At 39.8% G+C, this 22,099-nt stretch overlaps 5 protein-coding genes across 8 annotated transcripts; 4 read left to right on the forward strand and 1 right to left on the reverse strand.

Annotated features, from left to right (window-relative positions):
* The first annotated feature begins 1,271 nt into the window (after positions 1-1,271).
* On the forward strand, positions 1,272-5,405 carry LOC121747752 (ABC transporter B family member 29, chloroplastic). The gene is made up of 10 exons (XM_042141853.1): positions 1,272-1,953; positions 2,242-2,328; positions 2,423-2,530; positions 2,758-3,024; positions 3,412-3,495; positions 3,882-4,098; positions 4,198-4,283; positions 4,528-4,715; positions 4,864-4,993; positions 5,093-5,405. Exons 1-10 carry the CDS (start codon positions 1,363-1,365, stop codon positions 5,219-5,221), a joined length of 1,887 nt encoding a protein of 628 aa, XP_041997787.1. The 5' UTR covers positions 1,272-1,362; the 3' UTR covers positions 5,222-5,405.
* A 358-nt stretch (positions 5,406-5,763) lies between these two features.
* Positions 5,764-6,979, forward strand: LOC121747779 (replication protein A 14 kDa subunit B-like). Of its 2 annotated transcripts, none has more exons than XM_042141893.1 (3): positions 5,764-5,907; positions 6,005-6,266; positions 6,712-6,979. In XM_042141893.1, exons 2-3 carry the CDS (start codon positions 6,011-6,013, stop codon positions 6,774-6,776), a joined length of 321 nt encoding a protein of 106 aa, XP_041997827.1. In that variant the 5' UTR covers positions 5,764-5,907; positions 6,005-6,010; the 3' UTR covers positions 6,777-6,979. The 2 variants fall into 2 exon arrangements, with proteins under 2 accessions (XP_041997827.1, XP_041997833.1); XM_042141899.1 differs by having other exon boundaries at positions 5,797-5,907; positions 6,008-6,266.
* Positions 6,980-7,139: 160 nt separating this feature from the next.
* On the reverse strand, positions 7,140-9,698 carry LOC121747763 (F-box/kelch-repeat protein At1g57790-like). 3 transcript variants are annotated; one of them, XM_042141874.1, is made up of 3 exons: positions 9,558-9,698; positions 7,591-8,703; positions 7,140-7,273 (listed from the first exon to the last, which is right to left on the reverse strand). In XM_042141874.1, exons 1-2 carry the CDS (start codon positions 9,587-9,589, stop codon positions 7,614-7,616), a joined length of 1,122 nt encoding a protein of 373 aa, XP_041997808.1. In that variant the 5' UTR covers positions 9,590-9,698; the 3' UTR covers positions 7,140-7,273; positions 7,591-7,613. The 3 variants fall into 3 exon arrangements, with proteins under 3 accessions (XP_041997808.1, XP_041997817.1, XP_041997798.1); XM_042141883.1 differs by having other exon boundaries at positions 7,140-7,324; XM_042141864.1 differs by lacking the exon at positions 7,140-7,273 and having other exon boundaries at positions 7,398-8,703.
* Positions 9,699-16,146: 6,448 nt separating this feature from the next.
* On the forward strand, positions 16,147-17,437 carry LOC121776245. The gene is made up of 4 exons (XM_042173438.1): positions 16,147-16,301; positions 16,631-16,895; positions 16,997-17,208; positions 17,314-17,437. Exons 1-4 carry the CDS (start codon positions 16,147-16,149, stop codon positions 17,435-17,437), a joined length of 756 nt encoding a protein of 251 aa, XP_042029372.1.
* Positions 17,438-19,127: 1,690 nt separating this feature from the next.
* LOC121776332 lies at positions 19,128-19,859 on the forward strand. Its single transcript, XM_042173537.1, has one exon. The coding sequence runs from the start codon at positions 19,128-19,130 to the stop codon at positions 19,857-19,859; it is 732 nt and encodes a 243-aa protein (XP_042029471.1).
* The last annotated feature ends 2,240 nt before the right edge of the window (positions 19,860-22,099 follow it).

Genomic DNA, 22,099 nt, shown 5'->3' on the forward strand with positions numbered 1-22,099 from the left:
GCATGTTCCAACGGGGGATCAAATAGCAAATATATTCACTAAACCCTTGAATCGACAACCCTATGTGAAGCTGAGAGAAAGATTGGGAATAATATCTCTAGCCTCACTCGGATTGAGGGGGCGTGTTGGAAGAGATAACAAAGTTGGTCAAGCCGCTGCATGCCAAGTTGATCAAGCTATTGGTCAAGCCGCTGCATGCCGAGTTGATCAAGCCGCCACCTGCCGAGTTGATCAACAAGCCGCGATCCGTGATCTCAAGTCACTAGACCGTCAAGCTGATCAAGTTGCAGTACGTTGTGTGCAAACCAGAACAACCATGAACTCCACGAGAGCTAAAGCTAAGAATGAGACAAAGAAGAGGAAAGAGTATGCGGCACAAAAGGAGCCAATGATCAACCTCGCACGTGTTGAAACCGCCGACAAGCCAGCTAAGATGGAGGACCACATGTGTACTTGGCGCGACGTGGTGTTGCGCAGTTTATAGAGGAAACATGTCTTGCAGAGTTTGTTAAAGTAGATTAGTACAATGTTTTAGGTCGTTGGAATGTAGTATATATGGATTGCATCTGGTTACATTTGAAGCAATGAAAAATTCCAATATGAACTCTCTCTCTCTCTCCAAATATCTCTAGTCTGTGTGTGTCCATAGCTTCCGCACCTTTCTTTCACACCTCACATTACACACACATACTAACACGCACACACCCGCTGACACGCACAAACACTATACACACACAACACACATACTAAACACATACACATTGCACACAAGCATAACATGCAAACACTGGACACACACATAACCGCACCCACTTCACACACACATGACAAAACACAATGCACACTGAATACAGTTACACATCTACACTATGATAAATTTTCGATACCTTGTATTATTGCAGTATACCGTACCATATTTCGGTATACCGAAATATAGTGTACCTGTATTATATCGAAAAAACATGTTTTATATCCAACATATTTTAAATAACAATTTAACTATTTAAATAGCGTCCAAAATAATTAAATTCCATCACAATCTAATCTTTTCATAACATTCTAAACAATAAAACTTCAATAATAAAATCTTTTTCTAAAAATATTTCAATATATGCGGTATAAGAAAAATGATACTGTTACTATACCGATAATTGGAGTATATCAAAAAATAGATATTTTCATTTTTTTTCCGATACAATACAATATTTCGGTATTTTTCCCCGTTACTAATTTATGGAGTATCACAATTATTAGGATTTGACGATGACAACATCGTGCAGGTAAGAAAAAGGAAAATCAAAATAAAAATTCAGTTATGACAGTTGATACTGATGTTCTTCTCTCTGCCTCACCCAGACCTCAATGGCCCAATTTCTCCAATTTCCGCCGTCATATTACCCGTCGTCTTCCCCTTCCCTCTTCCACCGCAATCTCAACATCCTCGGTCGACATCGTAAAATTGCCATCCTAAATCATGGCCGAATTCGCACCGCAATTGCGACGAGGGCCGCTGCCTGCAGCTACCGCCCTCCGCCGATCAAATTCCCTTCCCTCACTGCCCTGTCTCCCTACCTCCAATCGGAATGGCGGCCGATCCTCACTGGCTGGCTATGCAGTGCCGTTTCTGTTTACTCGCTCTCCAAACTCGTTCCTCTGGCAGGGCAACTCTCTTCCTCGATCGCCGTCTCAAATTTGGCGAGCTTAAGAAAAGGGGCTTTGGCGTTGGGGGCTCTCCTGTTGATCCGAATTGTGGCGAATTACTTGCAGCAGGCCTGTTTGTGGGATGCCGCGTTGAATTGTGCGTATAATATAAGGGTTCATGTTTTCGATAGGGTTTTGCAAAGGGATTTGGGGTTCTTCGAGGGCGGAAACGGGATTTTTCCTGGGGATGTGGCGTACCGGATCACAGCAGAGGCAGAGGATGTGGCTGACACAGTGCACTCTCTTTTGAATGTGAGCATTGCTATTTTAAACATTATACCTCCTTGAGTTAGGTTAAATGAACTTAAGACTTAAGCTATATCTAAGAAAAGGAACAAATAGGAGAGATTAAGGTGTTGACTTTTGGAGTTGGGGATGATTTATGTGTAACATTTTCTGGTTTTGTAATGGTAAATCTTTGTGGTTAATTTTGATCTCTTCTGGTCTTGAGACTCATGTGTCATATTTGATCGTTTAGGATTGACAATGGAGCGTATTATTCTGATTCCGATTCTGATAATTCTCGTTTTTGCTCAACAGACGATAGTACCAAGCATTTTGCAGTTATCAGCTATGGCAACTCAGATGTTGACCATAAGTCCTCAACTTTCTCTAATTTCTGCATTTGTAAGGAAGTGGTGTATAAATATATATAAATAGCTTGAATGGATTTGTTTATTAGAATTGATGAATCAATTTGTTTTTTCTGTTTCCATTTAAGGTGATTCCGGCAATGGCTCTAACGGTTGGATGCCTAGGTGAAAAGCTTCGCATAATATCTAATGAGGCGAATCTTAGCACTGCCTCTCTAGCAGCCTACCTAAATGAGGTGTCATAGATTAACTCATTTCGAACATTTGATGAAACTATTCAGACTTTTTTCTTTGTTATGGTTACGCGCATGCATATCACAAATTTTGATTTATTAATATCTTGTCTGCACCTAATTTAAAGGACATGGACATGTACTCTCTTTTGATAGATAAGTTTCATATTGCTCTTTCTCTAGTATACTGCTGAGGCTTGACAGCACATGCATTATATCTTTTGTTCCAGGTCTTCCCTTCAATTCTTTTTGTGAAGGCAAACAATGCAGAAACCAATGAACGTATTAGATTCCAGTTTCTTGCATCTGGTGATCTATCTGCACGTTTGAAGAAGAAGCAAACGAAGGTTTTAATCCCTCACATAGTGCAGATAATGTTTTTTGGGCTTTTATTCATTCTGGGTTCCACCTCAATCATAGTTTCAAGAGGCTCATTAAAGTGCTCCGTCCTAGTTTCCTTCATGACATCGCTGGTTCTTTTGATTGATCCTATTCAGGTACTGAATTTCCCCTTTTGTTAATAGTTTCTTGATTTTATTTGTGATGATTTTCTGCTGACTCAAAGATTAAAATGGATCATGGATCATGTGGATTTTTCAGTTTCCATGGTCAAGTATTTTGGGGCTGCGTAGAATTTTTCTTTCTTAGAAATTTATTTGAACCCATTATGGTAGGTGGAAGACATTAACCCAAAAACCAAATTTAAGACTACGGCCTATGGCAATGGCATATAGCAACATTTCTTTGTTAGCGCATCGCAAAAAGTTCAATCGCTTCATAAAAAAACTAACCAAAGATTTCTTATGCATGTTTATTTGCTATTATGTTTTTTCTTTTGTGCAACTGTGTTAAGAGCATCAATTTGAAATCACAGATTTTTGCAGGATATCGGAAAAGCATACAATGAGTTAAAGCAAGGAGAACCAGCAATTGAGCGGTTGTTTAACTTAACCTTGTTCAAATCCCAGGTAGATTCTTATGGACAGGAGACTTTCTTATTACTTGGTCTGTCATTACTAATCTATTACTGCTGATAAGAAAATTTCATATTTTTCCTGTAGGGGCTTTGGCTCTAACTCAAAGAATTAGTATAACTGCTTCCAGGATTTATTTAACTCATTTTTTCATGTCTTTCTGAGAATTCGTTGATGCTTCAAAGTAAGATTCCGAGCATTTCCTGTTTAGTTGTGTCAGTTTTTAACTAGCAATAATGAACCTTTAGATATGTGATTTCTACTTGCTAGATTATTCTAAATTTTGAATTACATGTATACAAAAGCACAAAGTCTTTGAAATAGATGAGTGATTCTTAAAATATATTATTGGTTATAGCTGCTTATGATGGCATCTGCAGCTAATAGAGAAACCAGATGCAGTTGACTTGGCCTCTGTTACGGGAGAAGTGAAGGTTTGCGGCCTTTCTTTTTCATACGGAGATGGTATGGCTCCTGTACTGAATGGGCTGGATCTTCATATTAAAGCTGGAGAGACAATTGCTCTAGTTGGGCCATCTGGAGGTGGCAAAACAACTCTCGTAAAACTTCTGCTTCGCCTATATGAACCTCTTTCAGGTAAATATTGGGAATCTTCGTAGAATAGAAGCTCATCACTGTCGGTTGTACGAATCTTTAACATCGATGTAACTGTATTTTCTAATTCTTCACCGGCAGGTTCAATATTGATAGATGACTGCGACATTCAAAATATTCAATTACAGAGCTTAAGAAGACATGTTGGTCTGGTGACTCAAGATGCAGTAAGTGGCTAAAGCGACTTATGTCCTCTTAAATTTATCTCTAAAGTCAGGAGGGTCTAAACCGAGTTCAGTGAAATTCTAGAGAACCAGAGATGATCCATTATGATTTAGTTTTGATTTGTACCAATTGTTATCATCAGATGGTATTATAATCAGCATGTGCCATGAAAGTCAAAATAGGTATGGCTATAAAGGTCGCGTTTGCTATCAGTTGAAAAGCTATTGTGAACTCTCTCGATCTCAGGTACTCTTTGCTGGGACTATTGCTGAGAATATTGGGTACAGGGATCTATTGAGTGGCGTTGACATGGAGAGGGTTAGATTTGCAGCTGAAACTGCAAATGCAGACGGATTCATTAAATGCCTACCCGATCAGTATCAAACCACTGTTGGTCCAAGGGGCTCAAATTTTAGTGGAGGCCAGAGGCAAAGGCAAGGGAATTTATTCGCTCATTTTAAGTTGATTTACTTTTTCAATACATTGTTTTTGACCATCCTCGTAATAATTCAAGCTTATAGTTTTCTCGGCAGTCTTAGTTTGTTGATGCTGTCCCTGAGGTGACCTGTTTGTTTTTGCCAGGTTAGCTATCGCGAGAGCACTTTATCAGAACCCGTCTATTCTTATTCTAGACGAAGCAACTTCCGCATTAGATAGCAGATCCGAGCTACTGGTAAGACAAGCTCTTCAACGTCTAATGCAAGATCGCACGGTAAGCTTATTAACTGCGGTTTTGTATAGTAAGGACTATCTGAATGGATTCTATGTAGTGGTTTTGTTGCAATCATTAAATACATGGATATGTTAGCAGGTGGTGGTGATTGCTCATCGTGTAGAAACAGTTTTGATGGCTGAAAGAATATTCCTATTAAGGGATGGAAAGCTGCAGCAGTTGAGTCATTCTGCTCTTGGATCACTGGCATCAGGACTTGTAGTTTAGAATTAGAAAACAAGGGGAATTTTGGTGTTTTCTTCAAATTATCATTCCAAAAGCTTCACGAGTAGTATTTTAGAGTGTAAATATTAGGATTTTTTTATATGAAAGCCTAATTTATGTATACAGCATTGTATTCATTTGTATTAGTAGGGGGGTTTCCTACCTAGTTTCAGTTGGTTTAACTCAAGATATCCGCTTTCTATATTTAGAAATAAATTTCTCTCTTCTCGTTAGAATATACAATCATTTTTTTACTATACTTTATCACACTAAAATTTTCTTGGCATACAAAAATGTGGTCATGTTGAATGGAACGAAAAGGGTACTAATGATCTCATGCGGTTTGAAAATACATACTAAGGGTTGTGATATATCTCTTCCGCATTTCGATTTAGTTTTTAGATTATTTTAGAAATGATGTCTTAAAAATGAGCTTGGTATTTTTTAGAATTAGATATTATAGCATTCATGTTCTGTAACCATGATTAGTCTGTAGTATCTACAATAATTAAGGACCAAATAATGGAAGCTATTTAAATAAAGCAAAAAATGTACACAAGATGGATACAGAAAAATAGAGTAGATGGCGGGAATATTTGGCGCCATTTCAACCCTTATGTCCACCTATATAAACCATTTTAATCAATAAATCCTTATTTCATTTCCTCGTCTTGCCTTGAAATCTAAAGGTTAGGCCTAAATTAACCCTAGCAATCTCATTCATGATTTCCGATAGCTTATTTTGTTTCTACTGATATCTACTCTGAATTTGTGTATTTCTTCTAGAAGAAAATGGATACATCGAATCCGGCGGCTTTTGTCAACGCGGAGTTGCTGCGGATGTATGTAGGCCGTAGGGTTCGCGCAGTGATTCAGGTGCTCAGAAACGACGGCGGCTCAATTTTCGGAAAATCGACCGATGAGCAGGAACTGGTAATCAAGGGGCACCCCCCTAATCCCCCCACGACTTTTGTTGAGGTTATCGGCATCGCTGAAAGCAATCGATCTATTCAGGCTGAGATTTGGACTAACTTCGGTGACAATTTTGGTATGTTCAGAGTTTGATTCTCATATTCGTTGCCTTTGAATTGCGTCTTTTGCTCTTTCAGTTTTCTATTCTGTTACATTTCTAGTTTATTTAGCAACTAAATTCAGTAACAAATTGTTGTAATTGTCCCGCTTTCTCTTCGTTTTAAAGTTGATTACAGTAAATTGCTGATTTTCAATGGGAAACGCGTTGTTGCTTCGTCCTTTATCTTGAAAATTGTAGGTCTTAATCTGCAAAATCATAGTTGGAATTCAATTTTTAGGTAAATTTGCCCCCATTTGAGAATCTTGTATCTCCACTTGGAAATGGCAATACGCTCTTAAGAGTAATTTTGTTTTAGTATTGGTTGGCTGCCTCACCAACTAACGGAATGAAAATTGTATGCTGCCACACTTGCATAACTGATCTGATCCTTAATCTTACCAACTCTGTTTTGTTTGTGCAGATGTCTCAAGCTACAATACTGTTTGTCAACTTGCAAATGGGGATTTCAAACACCTGTTCATCTAAGCAGTTATCTTGTCTGCAGCCGTAAAGATGGAATCTGCATTGGCATCTCACAAGTAGGGAACTTCTTGAATGTTGTGGTCTGTTTCTTTTATATCTACATAGAAGAATTCGAATCTTTTAAGCCTTCCTGTGGTGTTAGCTACTTTCTAACGCATGTTCTGTTTGAATGTTGCTTGATATATCTAAGTAAATTTTGAGGATCATGAGGTTTAGCAGTAGTTTGCCAGTGATATACATTTTTCTAATGCTCCCTTTTTTATTATGATCTTGATACTCTGTTCTTAAACTTGATATATTCTTTAGAAACATTGATAAAATTTTAGAATTTGAATAAAGCTAATCTAAGGATTACACCATACGAAATACAAAACGTAGCTACTCTGCTAGCTTCCATTCATATTAAGAAAATACTTGTTCCATCATGTCAGAATATGGCAATTTGACGCAGAGTGAAAGGAAATGCCTTGCTTCAGTATCTACCAGTTAGCAACATTAATCTGTACAAAAATTAGTCAGAAAAACTCCTGTTGTCGAAAGCACATCAAAACCTAAAGCATAATAAAATAAAACAATTACCACATAGTATACAACACAATGACAATAGCTCGTCTGAGTCGATGATGGTGCAACAGAAAAAGCAGAAAAATCTTTTAATGAAGAAAATATGGAGTAATTCTCTAATGTCACGGCTCAGAATCATGTACTATTACAGCAATATTTCAAAATGTAGCTGTAGTCTACATACTGATTACATTATGGAATAAATTAGAATAAATGATATTAAAATAGGCGAACTACATGAGGGATAACTTACTTTGAACGCTATAACTGCTACCATTAAAGAAATGTTGAGAGGTCTTCAGGCGGTTCGATCCAAACACTCTCATAAGGATCTTGTTCCCCCCAATCATAATGTTGCTTCCGCGGATAGTACCTCCCATTGTTGAGTGAATATGAAACACACCGTTTTCCATAAAATCGAACCTTTGAAAAGTAGACATTGTTTGTCATTGTTCCAAGAAGATCTGTCCTAGCATGGGAAGACAAAAAGTTAGCAAATAGTGCCATGCCTCCCAAAGTTCGCATCTTAACCCATACTTTATTTGTCTGGTCCAACTTATAAATCACGGGGTTTGTTGCAGCGCAAGTGTATATGACAAAAATATCTCCATTATGCTCTGCCATAAATTTGCCTTTCCACCAATTCTTGACAGAGAAATTCTCTAGGCATTTAGGAGGTGGCACAGAATGAACAGCCCAAGTGCTTTTTTCAGGGTCATAAACCCCAAGCCATCCAGTGAGACTCAAACAGTAGAAAAGACCCTGGCAGTAAACTAGCTTATTCCAAATGCTGCTAACAAATGGTAGACGGTTTTGGCAGTTCACAGTGGTCCATTCAGTTTTCCCAGGACGACACGTGCTAACCTCGACTATGGTGGGGCTGACATGCTTAATTGTGAAAAGGATACAGCTAGGAGATGTTGGAGCAGCAGAGAAAGTAATTATCTGGTACATTAATTCTAGCTTAGGCAAATTGATAAATTCCCGCGTGTAAGGGCAACAGAAAAATATGGACTGCGTTCTAGGTTTGTATAGCAGCAACCAACCATCCTTGGCACAGCAAACCCTAGAACCATCTAGCTCTGGCAACTCAAGCCAATATGTTTTGCGCTGAGAAAGGTCATAGAACTCGTACAAGTTTCCGTATTTTGGGAAGAACATAAGCCATGGAGGCTTATTGGCCATTCTGACAGAAACAGCAATAGCTAGCCATTCTCTGCAAACAGCAGAAGCACGAATATTGTCCCTCAAGCTTAACTTAGAAAAAATAACTTCCAAAATCTCTGTTGGGAGCTGCGATTGTGTTAGTTGCGCATCTCTCTGCCCCTTTGAAACTTGTCTGTTGCCTCTTCCTGTTTCAGACAGCCTACACCCACGAAATTAAGGTAAAGTCACACCATTTTAAGCATTGCTATTTCACTAGTAAGCTAGATAACAATGCAATATTAGAAGATTGCCTCTGCAGTGTATGGTTCAAAAAAAAGAAACTAGATAATTCTCAGTAGTGAGAGTCGATCACTGATTCCAACAGTGATATAGTACATTATGGCCATATCAACAAAGACCTATGAGAGTTAAAGGATGTGTATAGCGATTGAATGGTCGAGGATATAGAGTCACATATAAATTATCGCAGCAGCAAAAACGAGAGTTAATACCCTGATTCCAACAGTGATATACATTGTAGCTATATCAACAAAGACCTAATACCAGGAACAAATTTCCTTACATGTTCAACGAAGCTCAAAAAGGTGAGAAAAACTAATCCATCCATCCAAGAACATTAATTTTGTTTTATAATCCCCTAAGGTAAATTCTCTTAATTGTCTTTCTAATGAGATATGTCTAATTTTCCACTAACAATATTTCAACCACGTTTTGCTCTACCAAGATTAATATAGAAACAGGGTTTTAGATATGGTTTTGGATTTAACCATAAAAATCAGATAATATAAAGATGAAAAAAGTATGATGGATCAGAGACAAAAAAATGGTGAATTAACAAATTACCCAATCTCATTCTTGATAATATGATCGCACAATTGAAAATACTAAAGAAAATTCAATTATAGTAAACAACTCGTGCATGCGTCAATCACCAATTCATCCCCAAACCCACATACTACGGCAACGAAAACCCCTTATTTCATTCACACGAAACGTAATTCAGATAAGAAGCAGTGTGAGCCCATGACAGAAAAAAAGTTTAGATAAACTCACAACTTCGTCTTTTTTCTTCTTTTTCCAGCCATAATTGGCGAAACCCAGTCGTTTTGAGTTTCAGTGTTATGTGTTTCCTGACGAGGATTATGGAGAGGGTTATGAAGGGGGGAGACTGATTTCCATCAAAAATTTTACCTAAATTACTTGTACTTATATTGTTTTTGGAATTGATTTTCGAAATATGTTAAATGTAATCCGTTTTATTTATTTTTTTACCCCAAATGTAATATATTATTCAATCAAACCCATTAGAGCATCCACAATGGCGCCTAGCGCACCGCCTAGCCGAGCCTCGGCGCTAGGCGGTGCGCTCGGTGAACCATTGCAACCGCCTAGCGGTTTTCCGAAAAAAAATTCGCCTTGCGCTAGGCGATATACGGGCGCTCAGCGATCCACTCGGCGCCATTGCAGGGTCCGGATCGCCAAGCGCATCGTCCAGCGGTTTTTTAAAATTTTTTTTATTTAATGTTTTTTTATGAAACTCATTCTTGGATGTTTCTCTTTTATAGAGACATCCTTGAATGTTTTATGTTTCACTTTCGATGTGGGACAAACTCATTCTTGGTTGTAATGTTATTTTAATTTTAATGAAGTGTGTTTTTTTAATTAATGTACTTTTTTAAATTTTAATATTATTATTGAATTTTCCCGTATCTGTGTTGTAAATTTAATTCCGTATTTTGTGTGATTGTCAATTATTATTTGTTTTATATAATTAGGAGTGATGTGGCTAGGCTATTACTGGGCTATTTGCTTGTCCTGATGATGTGGCAGAAGGATTTTTAGTGCTGATGATGTGGCAGAAGGAGTTTGTGGCTGGGCTATGGCTGGACGAAAACCATTGTGGATGCTCTTACGACTACATTGCGAATAAAAATTGGAATGCATTTCAACCAATACTTGCTATCAGCTATAGAACCTGATGCTCGAGCAAGCGTGTGAGCAACCTGATTCGCTGATCGCCTTACAAACCTCATAGGGGATCCAGGTACCTCTTTCAAAAGCTGACGACAATCTTCTACCACTGCCCCAAAGATGGATTCATCCTTCTGTACCCCTGTCACAGCGAGAACTACCGTTTGGGCATCCATCTCCTTCCATCCCTCTTTTTTGACCCTACTCAGCACCTCTCTCAAGCTAAGAAGCTCGGTCATAGAAGGGTCACCTACCCTTCCCACCTGTCCGCACATCGCCGCTACCACCATCCCTTCAGAATCTCGAACAACCACCCCACAACCTACTTTTCTTTGCCCCGGGAGCACAGAAACATCTATATTGCATTTTAGTACACCATTATGCGGCTTCACCCATTTTTCCTCCAAGTGAGGTCTCCCACCTCGTTCACCATTTTGAACCTGAGCTTCTCTCCAAGCCGTCAGACAATTACGAGCAGCTCCAATAATTCCAGCAGCTGACCCGTTCTCATTCCGCCAAATAATTTTATTTCTGTTAAACCATAGATGCCACAGCACAACAACCACTTCTTCAACTTCCACCTCTAAATCACAACCCACTATTTTTTCCAACCATTCAATAAACCCCCTCTCACCTGGCGAGATTACCGACACTCCAAGCCTCTGCCAACAATCATGAGCAAGACCACAAGAACTAAGACAATGGAAAATAGTTTCTGTCTCAAAGTCTCACACCGGGCAGATCTCCGAAACCTCCATCTGGCGTTGTCCCAATCGGTCCCTCGTTAGAAGGAAATTTCTACATGCCTTCCATAAAAATATCTTCACTTTAGGTGGCACTTTTATTTTCCAGAGTTTACTCCACACCATCGAGTATGTATCCATTCCAAAGGAGCCTTCGCACAAAAACTTATATGCTGAGCGTACAGAGAAAGATCCCTTTTGCTTCGGGCACCAGAATAATGCACCCTCTCTAGAGCTCCGGGCCAGTAGGTTGCTCACCAGCTGCTCTGCTTCCTCTTCATTAAACACAGCTCTCACCACTGCTTCGTTCCACTCATGTGCGCCCTCAAAGAGCAACTCTGACACTGTAGCATCACAGAATCGAACATCTCTACAAGAGATTGGATGGAGTTTATCGACACTCGGCCACCAATTTCCCCCATAAATGGGCGTTTCTCTTCCATCACCAATGTGTTGCCTAAAGCCAGCCTTCAATCGATCTTTGGCTGCCACTAATCCACTCCAAAACGAACTTTGATTACCCACCTTTCCAGCATCAAGAATCTCATGTCGAGGAAAATATTGAGCTTTAAGGACCCGTCCAAGTAACGAGTCAGGATTCTCAATCAATCTCCACAGCTGCTTTCCCAACATCGAGATATTAAATTCTTTCAACTTTCGAAAGCCCATACCTCCTTTACATTTTGGCACAGAAAGTCTATCCCAAGCCGCCCAATGAATTTTTTTTCTTATGTTCTGTATCTCCCCACTAGTAACAATTTAGCATTTTCCCAAGGTCATGACAAATTCCGTCTGGCAGTAGGAACATATTCATCCAATAGATGGGTTGGGTCTACGCCACACTTTTAATAAGTACTTCTTTCCCTGCCATAGAAAGCAGAGATTTATTCCACCCTGGCACCTTTGTCCACACTTTTTTCTTTTAGAAACCGAAAGACAACTTTTTTGTCTCTCCCAACAAACATAGGCATCCCCAAATAAATACCACATCCATTTGATAAATTTACACCTAGCAACTCACATACCTCATTCATAGCATTGGTGGAAGTATTGGAGCTGAAGAAAGCCTCTGATTTATTATAATTTATTAGCTGACCAGATGATTCTTCATATTCTTTAATACACTCTTTCACCACATTTCCATCATGCTGATTTGCACGGAAGAAAAATAAGCTATCATATGCAAAGAACAAGTGGGAAACAGTAGGTGCCCCTCTTTTGGGTGTCTCTTTATAAGTTACTATTAATTTGCATTTTTTTCCCTAAAAATAAATACATCTAATCTATTTTACTTTATTTACTCTTTCTTTATCATATCTTCTACTTTATTTTCTCTACTTAACTCAATAAATATTATTTTCTTAAATATTTTACTGAAATTAAATCATTTACAAGAAATTAGAATTTTACTAATAGCACTTATACGACAATACTAACTTTTTTCTGTCACTGCCAACTCTTTCAACGTGGAACACTACTTTTAACGAATCATTGTATATATCTCTAGTTTTTACTACCGGTCATCTAATTGATTTTCTCTCATTACCCATATTTCTAACATTTTTCTACTGTCAATATTGCAACTGCTCTCGGTGGTGACGTTGACTCCAAAAAATATCCTACAAACTGTTAACACTAGTTTGAGCCATCATCATCAAAATCATGACCTCGCCACTATGTGTGTGATATTGTTTGTTACATGTAGTGTGTGTATTGCTGGAATCATGCTCGGTGAAAGGATTTTGCCAAAAATAAATGTGTGGAACCATTTAATTTTATGATGTGTTAGATGTTTACGCACAAATTCTTCAAATTCAATTTTATATCAATTCCATAAAATTCTAATTCCTATTTCATATACCAAAACGAACCCTTAAAGAATTTTGACTCTTAAATACTTTTGCTTCTTAAAATATGTTAGCATGATTTTCTAGGAACAACAACTTATAGTAGATGAATCAAGTTTCCAACCAGATCAATAAAACGGTACTGGTTGTACTTACTTATTTTTAGTCATAAACCAACATCTCTTCTGTTTCATCCTTTTATAGTTGAGCTCCTTTATACGAGATCACACACACGAACTCTATATATTGTACTCAACTACTACTATATTCTTAGATTCTTACATTATTAATGAATTACATAATGTATTAAAATGTTTCGAAACATGATACATGCCATCTAGCATGTTGAAATTCTACTTCTTTCTTGCATTTTATTAATAGGACAGCAATCAACAATAGTGTATTGATTGATCAATTATTATTGATTCGGAGCTTCTTTGTTTTTACCCAGAAAAGTAGTACTAGTATGTGCAGAGATTTTGGATAATTAGGCCATCCACAATAGGAATAGCCCAGCAATAGCCCAGCCATAGCCTAGCCACTGCCACATCATCAGCACTAAAAATCCTCCTGCCACATCATAAATAGCCCAGCCATAGCCTAGCCACATCATAAATAGCTCAGTCACATCAATAGCCACATCACTAATAACAATTATATAAAATGACATAATTAACAATCACACAATATACGGAATTTAATTTACGAGACATATACGGGAAAAGTTTAATAATACTATCAAAATTTTAAAAAGTACAATAATTTAAAAAAAGTACATTAATTTTAAAAAAAATACATTAATAAAAAAGAGTGACAATTCACTCCCCGTCTCCGTCGTCGTCGCCTCCGTCGCTGTCGCCTCCGTCGCCACCATCGCCGCCGCCACCATCGCCGTCGCCTCCGCCGCCTACGCCGCTGCCGCCGCCACCGGTCTCCCTCCGTATAGCCTCCAACTCGTCCTGCAGGCTCATGAGCAAGGTTTGAAGCACGCTCTTCTCCACGGGATCCGTCGCCACCCGCCATTCGGCCATCGTCTTAATCAACTGAGCGTGCGTTTGGGCGCGAGCGAAGAATTTGAGCTCCTGGGTGGATTGGCCAAGGGGGGATGCCGACTGGACCTCCTGGGAAGCCCCGGCGTTCCCTCTCGCCGCATGCTGAGCGCGCTTGCGCCCAATCGGGCGAGGTCGGCCACCGACCGAACGCGGCGTGGGGAACTCCTGCGTCGTCTCGGGGAGGTCGTGGGAACCTCCGCTGCTGCCGCTGTAATCGCCGGTGTAGTTCAGTCGTTGCTTCTTCGGCCAGCCAGAGTCGACACCTACTCGGAACTTCTCGGACTCGCTCAGTACAAGATAGCAGTTCCAGTAGGTGAAGTCCTTGTATAAACCCTTCAGTGGGAAGGCTTTCTCCGCTATTCTCCTGCAGTCATCCTCCGTTTGGCCACTGCTCATCATGCGGAGTGCGTTGGTGTACAAACCCAAAAATCGGGAGACCGGCGCCCTGATTCGGTTCCAGCCCTTCCGGCAATCCTCCCCGTTGCGGGGCCTCCCCTCCGGGCAAAATCTCTGGTAGGCTGCTGCTATCTTGCCCCACATGTTGACGATCCTTTGCTCGTTCGAAACGAGAGGATCGTCGCAAACACTCACCCACGCCTTGCTGAGCGCGACGTTCTCGTCGTCCGTCCACCTCCTCCGTACCTCCTCCTCACCCGGCTGCGACGACTCGCCAACCTTCTTCTTGCCCTTCTTCTTTGGGGCGCCACGCCCCGGCACTGCCCCCCCTTGAACTAGAGTCTCCGGAGCTCCGAGAGTATCAAACCCCAACTCATCTAAGGAGAAACTATCAAACCCCAAGGGTGTTTGGGTCGATGTGTGCGAAGACCCAGTCGAAAAATCAAAACTGGGGCGATAGACATCCCCCGCCATCGCCGGGGACCCCCCAAGAGTCCCCTGTGTAGCCGGTACGACCCCCGGAGTCCCCTGTGTAGCCGGTACGACCCCCGGAGTCCACTGTGTCGCCGATACGACCCCCGGAGTCCACTGTGTCGCCGGTGCTCCCCCGGGCATCATCTGCATCCCGGGTACCCACCCCGGTATCGGCGGAAACCCCCTCGGCGGACTCCCCCCCATTGGGGCCCCGGGCATCATCTGCTGCCACGGGTACATGTTGTAGTACCCGGGCACCTGACCCCATCCACTTCCCACAGGGATCGTCGGAGTTTGTGACCCGCTACTCCCGGAACTAGGCTCGTTGTTGAGATCCATTTCCCGTTGTTGATCTTGAACAGAAATTAAGATAGAGAGAGTACTCGTTAAAACAAGTGGTGCGAATGAAAATGACGAGCAAAGCGCGTATATATAGTGTTTCGGAAAAAAAAAAATAATTTTCGCGCTAGGCGGTGCGCTGGGCGATCCGGGCGCTGCAATAGCGCCGAACGGACCGCCCAGCCGACCGCCCAGCGCTGCGCGGTTTCTCTCTCCACTCAGCCGCTGGGCGGCTGCAATAGACCGCCCAGCGAACCGCCCAGCGCCGGCGCTCGGCTGGGCGGTCGCTGGGCGCCTATTGTGGATGGTCTTAGGGCGCCCCACTGCAGGTGGGGAGGTAGGATGATAAAACTGCTAACGTGGCGCGCCATAGGGCGCCCCATTGCTAATGCTCTTAAGGGGGAGACCTTAACCCACTGACTGTCAGAAGCCCATCTCCCAAGGTCTCACACTTGTGCCTGGGAGATGGAGCCTCACACTTATGCCTGAGAGATGGAAGTATCACACTTATGCCTGAGAGTTGGAAGTAACTACACGACAGCCGTGGGATTCGAACCCAGCTCATTGCAGCAAGATCTGCCCCTCAGTTGCCACGACAGCGGTGGGATTCGAACCCAGATTCATTGCAGCAAGATCCACCCCTCCGTTGCCAACTGCGCCGGCGGGCATAAAATAATGTTAGTCTAGTTTGTTGCGAGAGTAGGAATATAGTAAGTGTTGGTAGGAGATCCTCTCCTCAAAAATGGATATTAGTCTAGTTTCTTTCCGGCAGAGCTGACTGCAAATCTCCGCTGTAATTCAAGCTCCGCCCAACGAAATCATGGCGGTCGGAGCTACCAGAAAAATATCAGCCGCCTCTGCCAGGGCTCACACTGAAAATCCAACACCAAAGCTTCTTCTCAAATTTCAGGCAATCATCTCGTTTCCTCAATTTGCACGCTCTCATTTCTATTTTTTCCGAATTAACGAAATATTGTATGCTTTCGGAATCAACATAAGAATTAGCGATTCATGCGTAGTGTGGACTTGATTTTGTAATTTGGCTATTTGTGTGTTATGGGGATAATAATGTATGAAAGCTTGTGTGAATCTGATTCTGGTGCAGTAGGTCGTATTTGAGATCCCTCAGTAGTCAATTTCACTATCTATTGTGCAATTTTAGTTTGGAGTTATGAGAAAACCTTTGCATTTTGGTTGCATGATACTGATTGAATCCACCTATAGAGTCTGATTAGAAAATCTCAGACCTCCATTTGTGGCTCTGTTGTTATGTTTGATGAAATTTCTTATGGTAATTGATTCAGGGATCCTCATCAAACTACTGTTAGTTGGCTGGTTGGTTTTCTAGCTTGGGCTTATCAAGCAGTAAGGCCTCCTCCACCAAAGACAAGTGGCTTGCAATACGGGCCTCCCGTTACCGCATCTAGAGTACAGCTCAAGGACGGGAGGTACTTGGCTTACAAGGAGTCTGGTGTGCCGAAGGATGTAGCAAAACACAAAATAGTGTTTATCCATGGATTTGATAATTGCAGGCATCATGTTTCTGCAATGACGGCTAACCTCTCCCCTGTAAGGACGCTTCCTTTCACGTTACTTGAAGAATTTCCGTTGATCAATATTTACATCACGTAGAGCTTTGTAGACTGTTTTATTTATGAACACAATTGCAGGACATTGTTGAAAGTAGAGGCATATACATTGTTTCGTTTGATAGACCTGGTTATGGAAAGAGTAGTCTTCACCCTACCCGGACTGTTAAGAGCTTAGCTTTTGACATTGAGGAGCTTGCTGATCAATTGGAACTACAACCTAAATTCTATATTATTGGATTTTCCATGGGTGGACAGGTTGTCTGGAGCTGCCTTAAGTATATACCTCATAGGTGAAATTCATTTGCGCTGCTTTGTAGATAATGATATCAAGGGCTTTCCATTACATCTATACCTTCTCTGATTGTACCAACATATTTTATTTTGAAACTGAGCAGACTAGCTGGAGCTGCTCTATTAACACCAGTTGTGATTGGATATGAAGAGACACTAACACATGGTAATAATTTGCAACAGGTTTTCAATAGAATTATTTATCTACTATACAAGTCGAGTATTTGAGTAAACACGTAATCAGGCTCATACCAATGTTAATTACCATGGTTATATGCATAAAACATTTTTGCCTTTCAAGAAAAAACATTGTAGTACAAGTTGAGTTAGGGCACCCGCAACACTGTGCCGTTGCGGTTCCTATGCCGTTCCGGCGGAACGGTTCCGCGGCGGCACGCATTGCAGGCTCCGTTCCGTCGCCATTCCGTGCTCATGCCGTTCCTATGACGTGTCGCGTTCCGTTGCGGAGGAACGAGGAACGAAACGTTCCGCCACGTGCCGAGGCGACGTGGCGGCCTCCCATTCGATGCGTGAAGCCCACTCCCGGTGACGCAATAATTCAATTTTTTAAAAAAAATTCGAATTTAATAAATAAAAAAAAATTGCAACTGTAATGTGACCGTTTTTTTATATCCGTTTTGTATTTTTTTTATTTTTTATTTATTTATTTACTCTATAAATACTCCTATTTCATACTCATTTCAATCACAAACACACATATATTCCTCTCTATTTCCACCCCAATTTTCATCTCAAATCAACTCTGCTTTCCTTCTCCCAAATTTATTAAAATTGTGTATTTTTATTTTTTTAGGATTTTAATTGTGTGCTTTTTATTTTTTTAGGATTTTAATTGTGTGCTTTTTATTTTTTTAAGTTTAAGTTGTAATTTTTTTTAATGTTGTGTGTTTTTTAATAAAGTGTGTTTGTTTTTTAATAAAGTGTGTTTGTTTTTTAATAAAGTGTGTTTTTTTAATTGAATTTAGTTGGAAATTAAAAAAATGAAATTGAATGAATAGTAATTTAAGGAACGGTTAAGGAACGGAGGGTTGCAGGTTCCGTTCCTTAGTTAAGGAATGGAGTAAAAAAGTACAGTGGGGCCCTCAAATAGTGGTTTAAGGAACGGTATAGTAACATCGTTGTGGATGGCCTTAGTGGTTAGATAGTAAAAATGGAAAGCTATGCAAGATAGCATCATTAATCATTAGTTTATTCATGTTTTAACCCCTTTTAGGACTTCCAGCCTAGGAAGAAGGTCGGAGTCGGATTATTACTCATTACTAAATCCAAGTTTATTTGATGTTTTGAGACAGTGAATTCGGGCCTATTTTATGATAGTAAAAAATATCATAAAATAGTTTTTATGAGATGAATGAAAATAAAAAATAGTATAATACTCTCACTATTTTACAAGAGTATAAACTTTTGGTTGAGCACGGATTTTAATGCATAATTGGTAAAGTAAAAAAAATGTAGAAAGAAAAAGTAAAGTATTGTTAATGGAGAATAAGTCTCAACTCATTAGAAAGAAAAAACTTTGAAAATTAGAAAATGCATACTCCCGTGGGATGGACTAAAAGGGAATGAGTGCATGTTATTGTGGGAATGAGGTATCTATTTTGATGACACTGATGAAGTATTTCAAAAAATTACATAATTTTATTTTTGTAGGAACAAACGGGCCTTAGAAAAAAGATAATCAACCCCAACTAAAATCAAACGCCAGCGATAAAATCAGCGGTCGAGCCCAACCACCAAAAATGCCAATTAGTAAAACCGGTAATTACTACTAAATTCAATCATATTTCTGTTGCCTCTATAATTCTCTTATGCTTCCTACATCCGATCACACTTATATAATCCTTATTCTTCCAATTCAACGATTTCCAAAACATCTTCCGTTAAAAATATTCTTATAATGCCTCAAGTTGATCTGGAAACCCTAGTCGCGGCCTGCGCCGGCGGAGGAAACGACCGGAAAATAACCTGTGAAACCCTCGCCGACGACGACCCCACGCAAAACGACGCCGTCGTAGATCACGGCAAAGCCGCGTCAGACATCCCTCCGGAGTCGTTCTGGCTATCGAAAGACGCAGAATACGACTGGTTCGACCGGAACGCGTTTTACGAGCGAAAGGACTCAACTAGAGCCAACTCCAATTCAATTTCAACCCACCACGCTGCTGCCACCTCCTCCAATCCCCAGCGGAGCTTCAAGTCCATCATCGGCCTGCCTAAAACCCAAAAAACCGCCTTCGTCGACTCCAAACGCCGCGCCTGCAAACCGCCCAACATAAGGCTGTTCCCCAAGCGGTCTGGGTCGTCCGCAGGGAAACCGACCCATGAACCGGGTTCACCCAAGGTCTCCTGCATGGGGAGGGTCAGATCTAAGCGAGGCCGCCGCCAACGATCCAACTCCCTCAGAAAGACAAATGATAAACCGGCTGACAAGATGAAAACCGGACTCTACTCGAAGGTGATGAGCCTGTTCCGGTCGAAGAAGAAGGCGTCCAGGTCAGGAAGCCGGAAATTGATGGAGAATATCCACGAACCGGCGCGGATAAGCGTGAGAGTGAATGCACCGGTTTGTAGCGAACCGCCCGGTTTGGGTGGGATAACCCGGTTTGCATCGGGGAGGCCGAGGAGTTAAATCTAGCTGTGAGGTGATACAATTACAAAGTCTTTGTGTAGATTGGAATATTGGAGTTGTTGGCACCCTTGCACAACTGTTTCCAGATATGCCATTTTCTTGACGTCTTTCGTTTTCTTTTCTTTTTAAAAATGTTTGTTTATGGTAAGATTTTTGAGTTGGTAAATATAGGTAAGGGTTATCAAATTATATATGAGCGGTGTAAATATACTTTTTTTTATGTTGAGTTGTTATTTCTATTCTCTACCTGAATCAGGGGCGGAGCCAGGATTTCAATTCGACAAGGGCAAAAATATATCTAAGAAGAAATTTTAAAAGTTTGAGATGGGACATTTGTAAAGGAAATCAAAAAATTTTAAAAATTACTTCAAGAGATAATACTACATGAAATATATTGAGGAGGGGCAATTGCCCCTTATCCCCCTCCTAGTAGATCCGCCCTTGACTTGAATCACCATTCACGTGCAGTGCTTCAAATTAGCCATTATATATAAAAAAGGGATCTTGTTTGCATGTTATATACTTCCTCCCTCCGTCCCATCTCAATTGATTGATTGTTTTTCGTCACGTGTTTGTAGAAAATGATACTACCTTCGTCCCACATTAAGTGTCACATCAGTGTGGGCACGGATTTTAAGAAATATAAAGAAAAATGAGTTAAATAAGTTAGTGGACTATGAGTCTCAATTATATATATTAGTTTTATAATAAAATGTTAGTAGAATTGGTTGGTGGAATGTGGGGGTCTACTTACCATTTATATTTTATGGTAAAAGTGAAATTAATGTGACTCTTATTGTGGGATGGACAGAAATGGTAAAATGTGACACTTAATATGAGACGGATGTAGTAATAAATAGTTAAAGTGGATAGAAAATAAAGTAAGTAAGATAATAGTGTAGATACGACTTTCTTCTACCTTATTCTCTCTTACTTTACTTTCTCTCCACTTTAACTATTTATTATCATCTTTGTAAAACAACGGAAAAAAAGAAATCAATTACTTGAGCTGGTCTGGGAGAGAGGGAACACGATTTTACATCTTAAAATTATATTCATCGTTTCTATCTATTTAAAGGGGTTGAGATTTTAGATAAATTTACCAAGAAAATGTTTTTGACGTTTTGCCAGGCTTGCAGTTGGACACATTATAATTGCTTTGACCGGCTAGAACGATCCGGGATTTTTTTCGCCCTATCATACTAATTTTGATTTAGATATTGATTACTTTACAATAAATTAGTCTATCTTTCGTTAACTATCTAAATTCAAACATATTCACACACCATATATGACTAATGAATACTACCCCGGATTAAATGTTCCAATTGACTCAATATAATTTTAAGAATATATAAAAGATAATAAGTGAAAATAAAGTATTGCAATGTTAATATAATAAAATAGTGATGTGAGATTTTATGAGATTTTGTTTTGTGTGTTAAATGGAGAGAGAAATATATATTTGTAAATTAATGTGACAAAGAACTTTTCTAAAAATTAAATGTGGCATCTTTTGTGCGACAAACTAAAAATAAAATTGTGACATCTACCTTGGGACAACGAGAATATTAATTTAGTGAGTTGGTGGAATTTACCGTCTATTTAGCAAAAATAATACTACATCCTCCGTCTATCTATCGTTGAGTCACATTTCTTTATTATTTCTCCTACTTTATTCTATCTTCATTTCTCTACTCTATTCAATCTTCTACTTTAACTATTTCAAAACAATTCTTTTAAATCTCGTGCCTAAAGAAACATCTCTATTACAGAAGGACGAATGAAGTAGAAGTAATAAGTTAGTAGATTATAGTGTCCACAGTAAAAGGAAAGAATAATATTAACGCAGAGCAAATGAAACTAAATTAATTTAAAAATTGCGATGATCCAATTTTTAGCTGAGGATGAACTTACTAAAATTGAAATCAAGAAATGAATAGTAAAACTACACATGTAAGTATGTAACTTATGAGAGAATCGTCGCATATTGTATCAAATTCTGAAATTGAGAAATAAATAAGGGCATTAATAAAAGATTCCTATATAGAGATAGGTCGGCACACAGAAAATAAAAGTAAGGGCAAGGATACACAGATTTCTCCCACGTTAATACAAGAAAAATAATCTTCAACATGAAGCATCTTTTTCTTCTTTTACATTTATAATGAAATTTAAAAAATTAGGAAAACTTGTTGACTAATTACTTAATTAGGTGCTTAATCATCTTTCATTTTCCT

This window comes from Salvia splendens, chromosome 1 (genome assembly GCF_004379255.2).
Source record: "Salvia splendens isolate huo1 chromosome 1, SspV2, whole genome shotgun sequence".
NCBI lineage: Eukaryota > Viridiplantae > Streptophyta > Magnoliopsida > Lamiales > Lamiaceae > Salvia > Salvia splendens.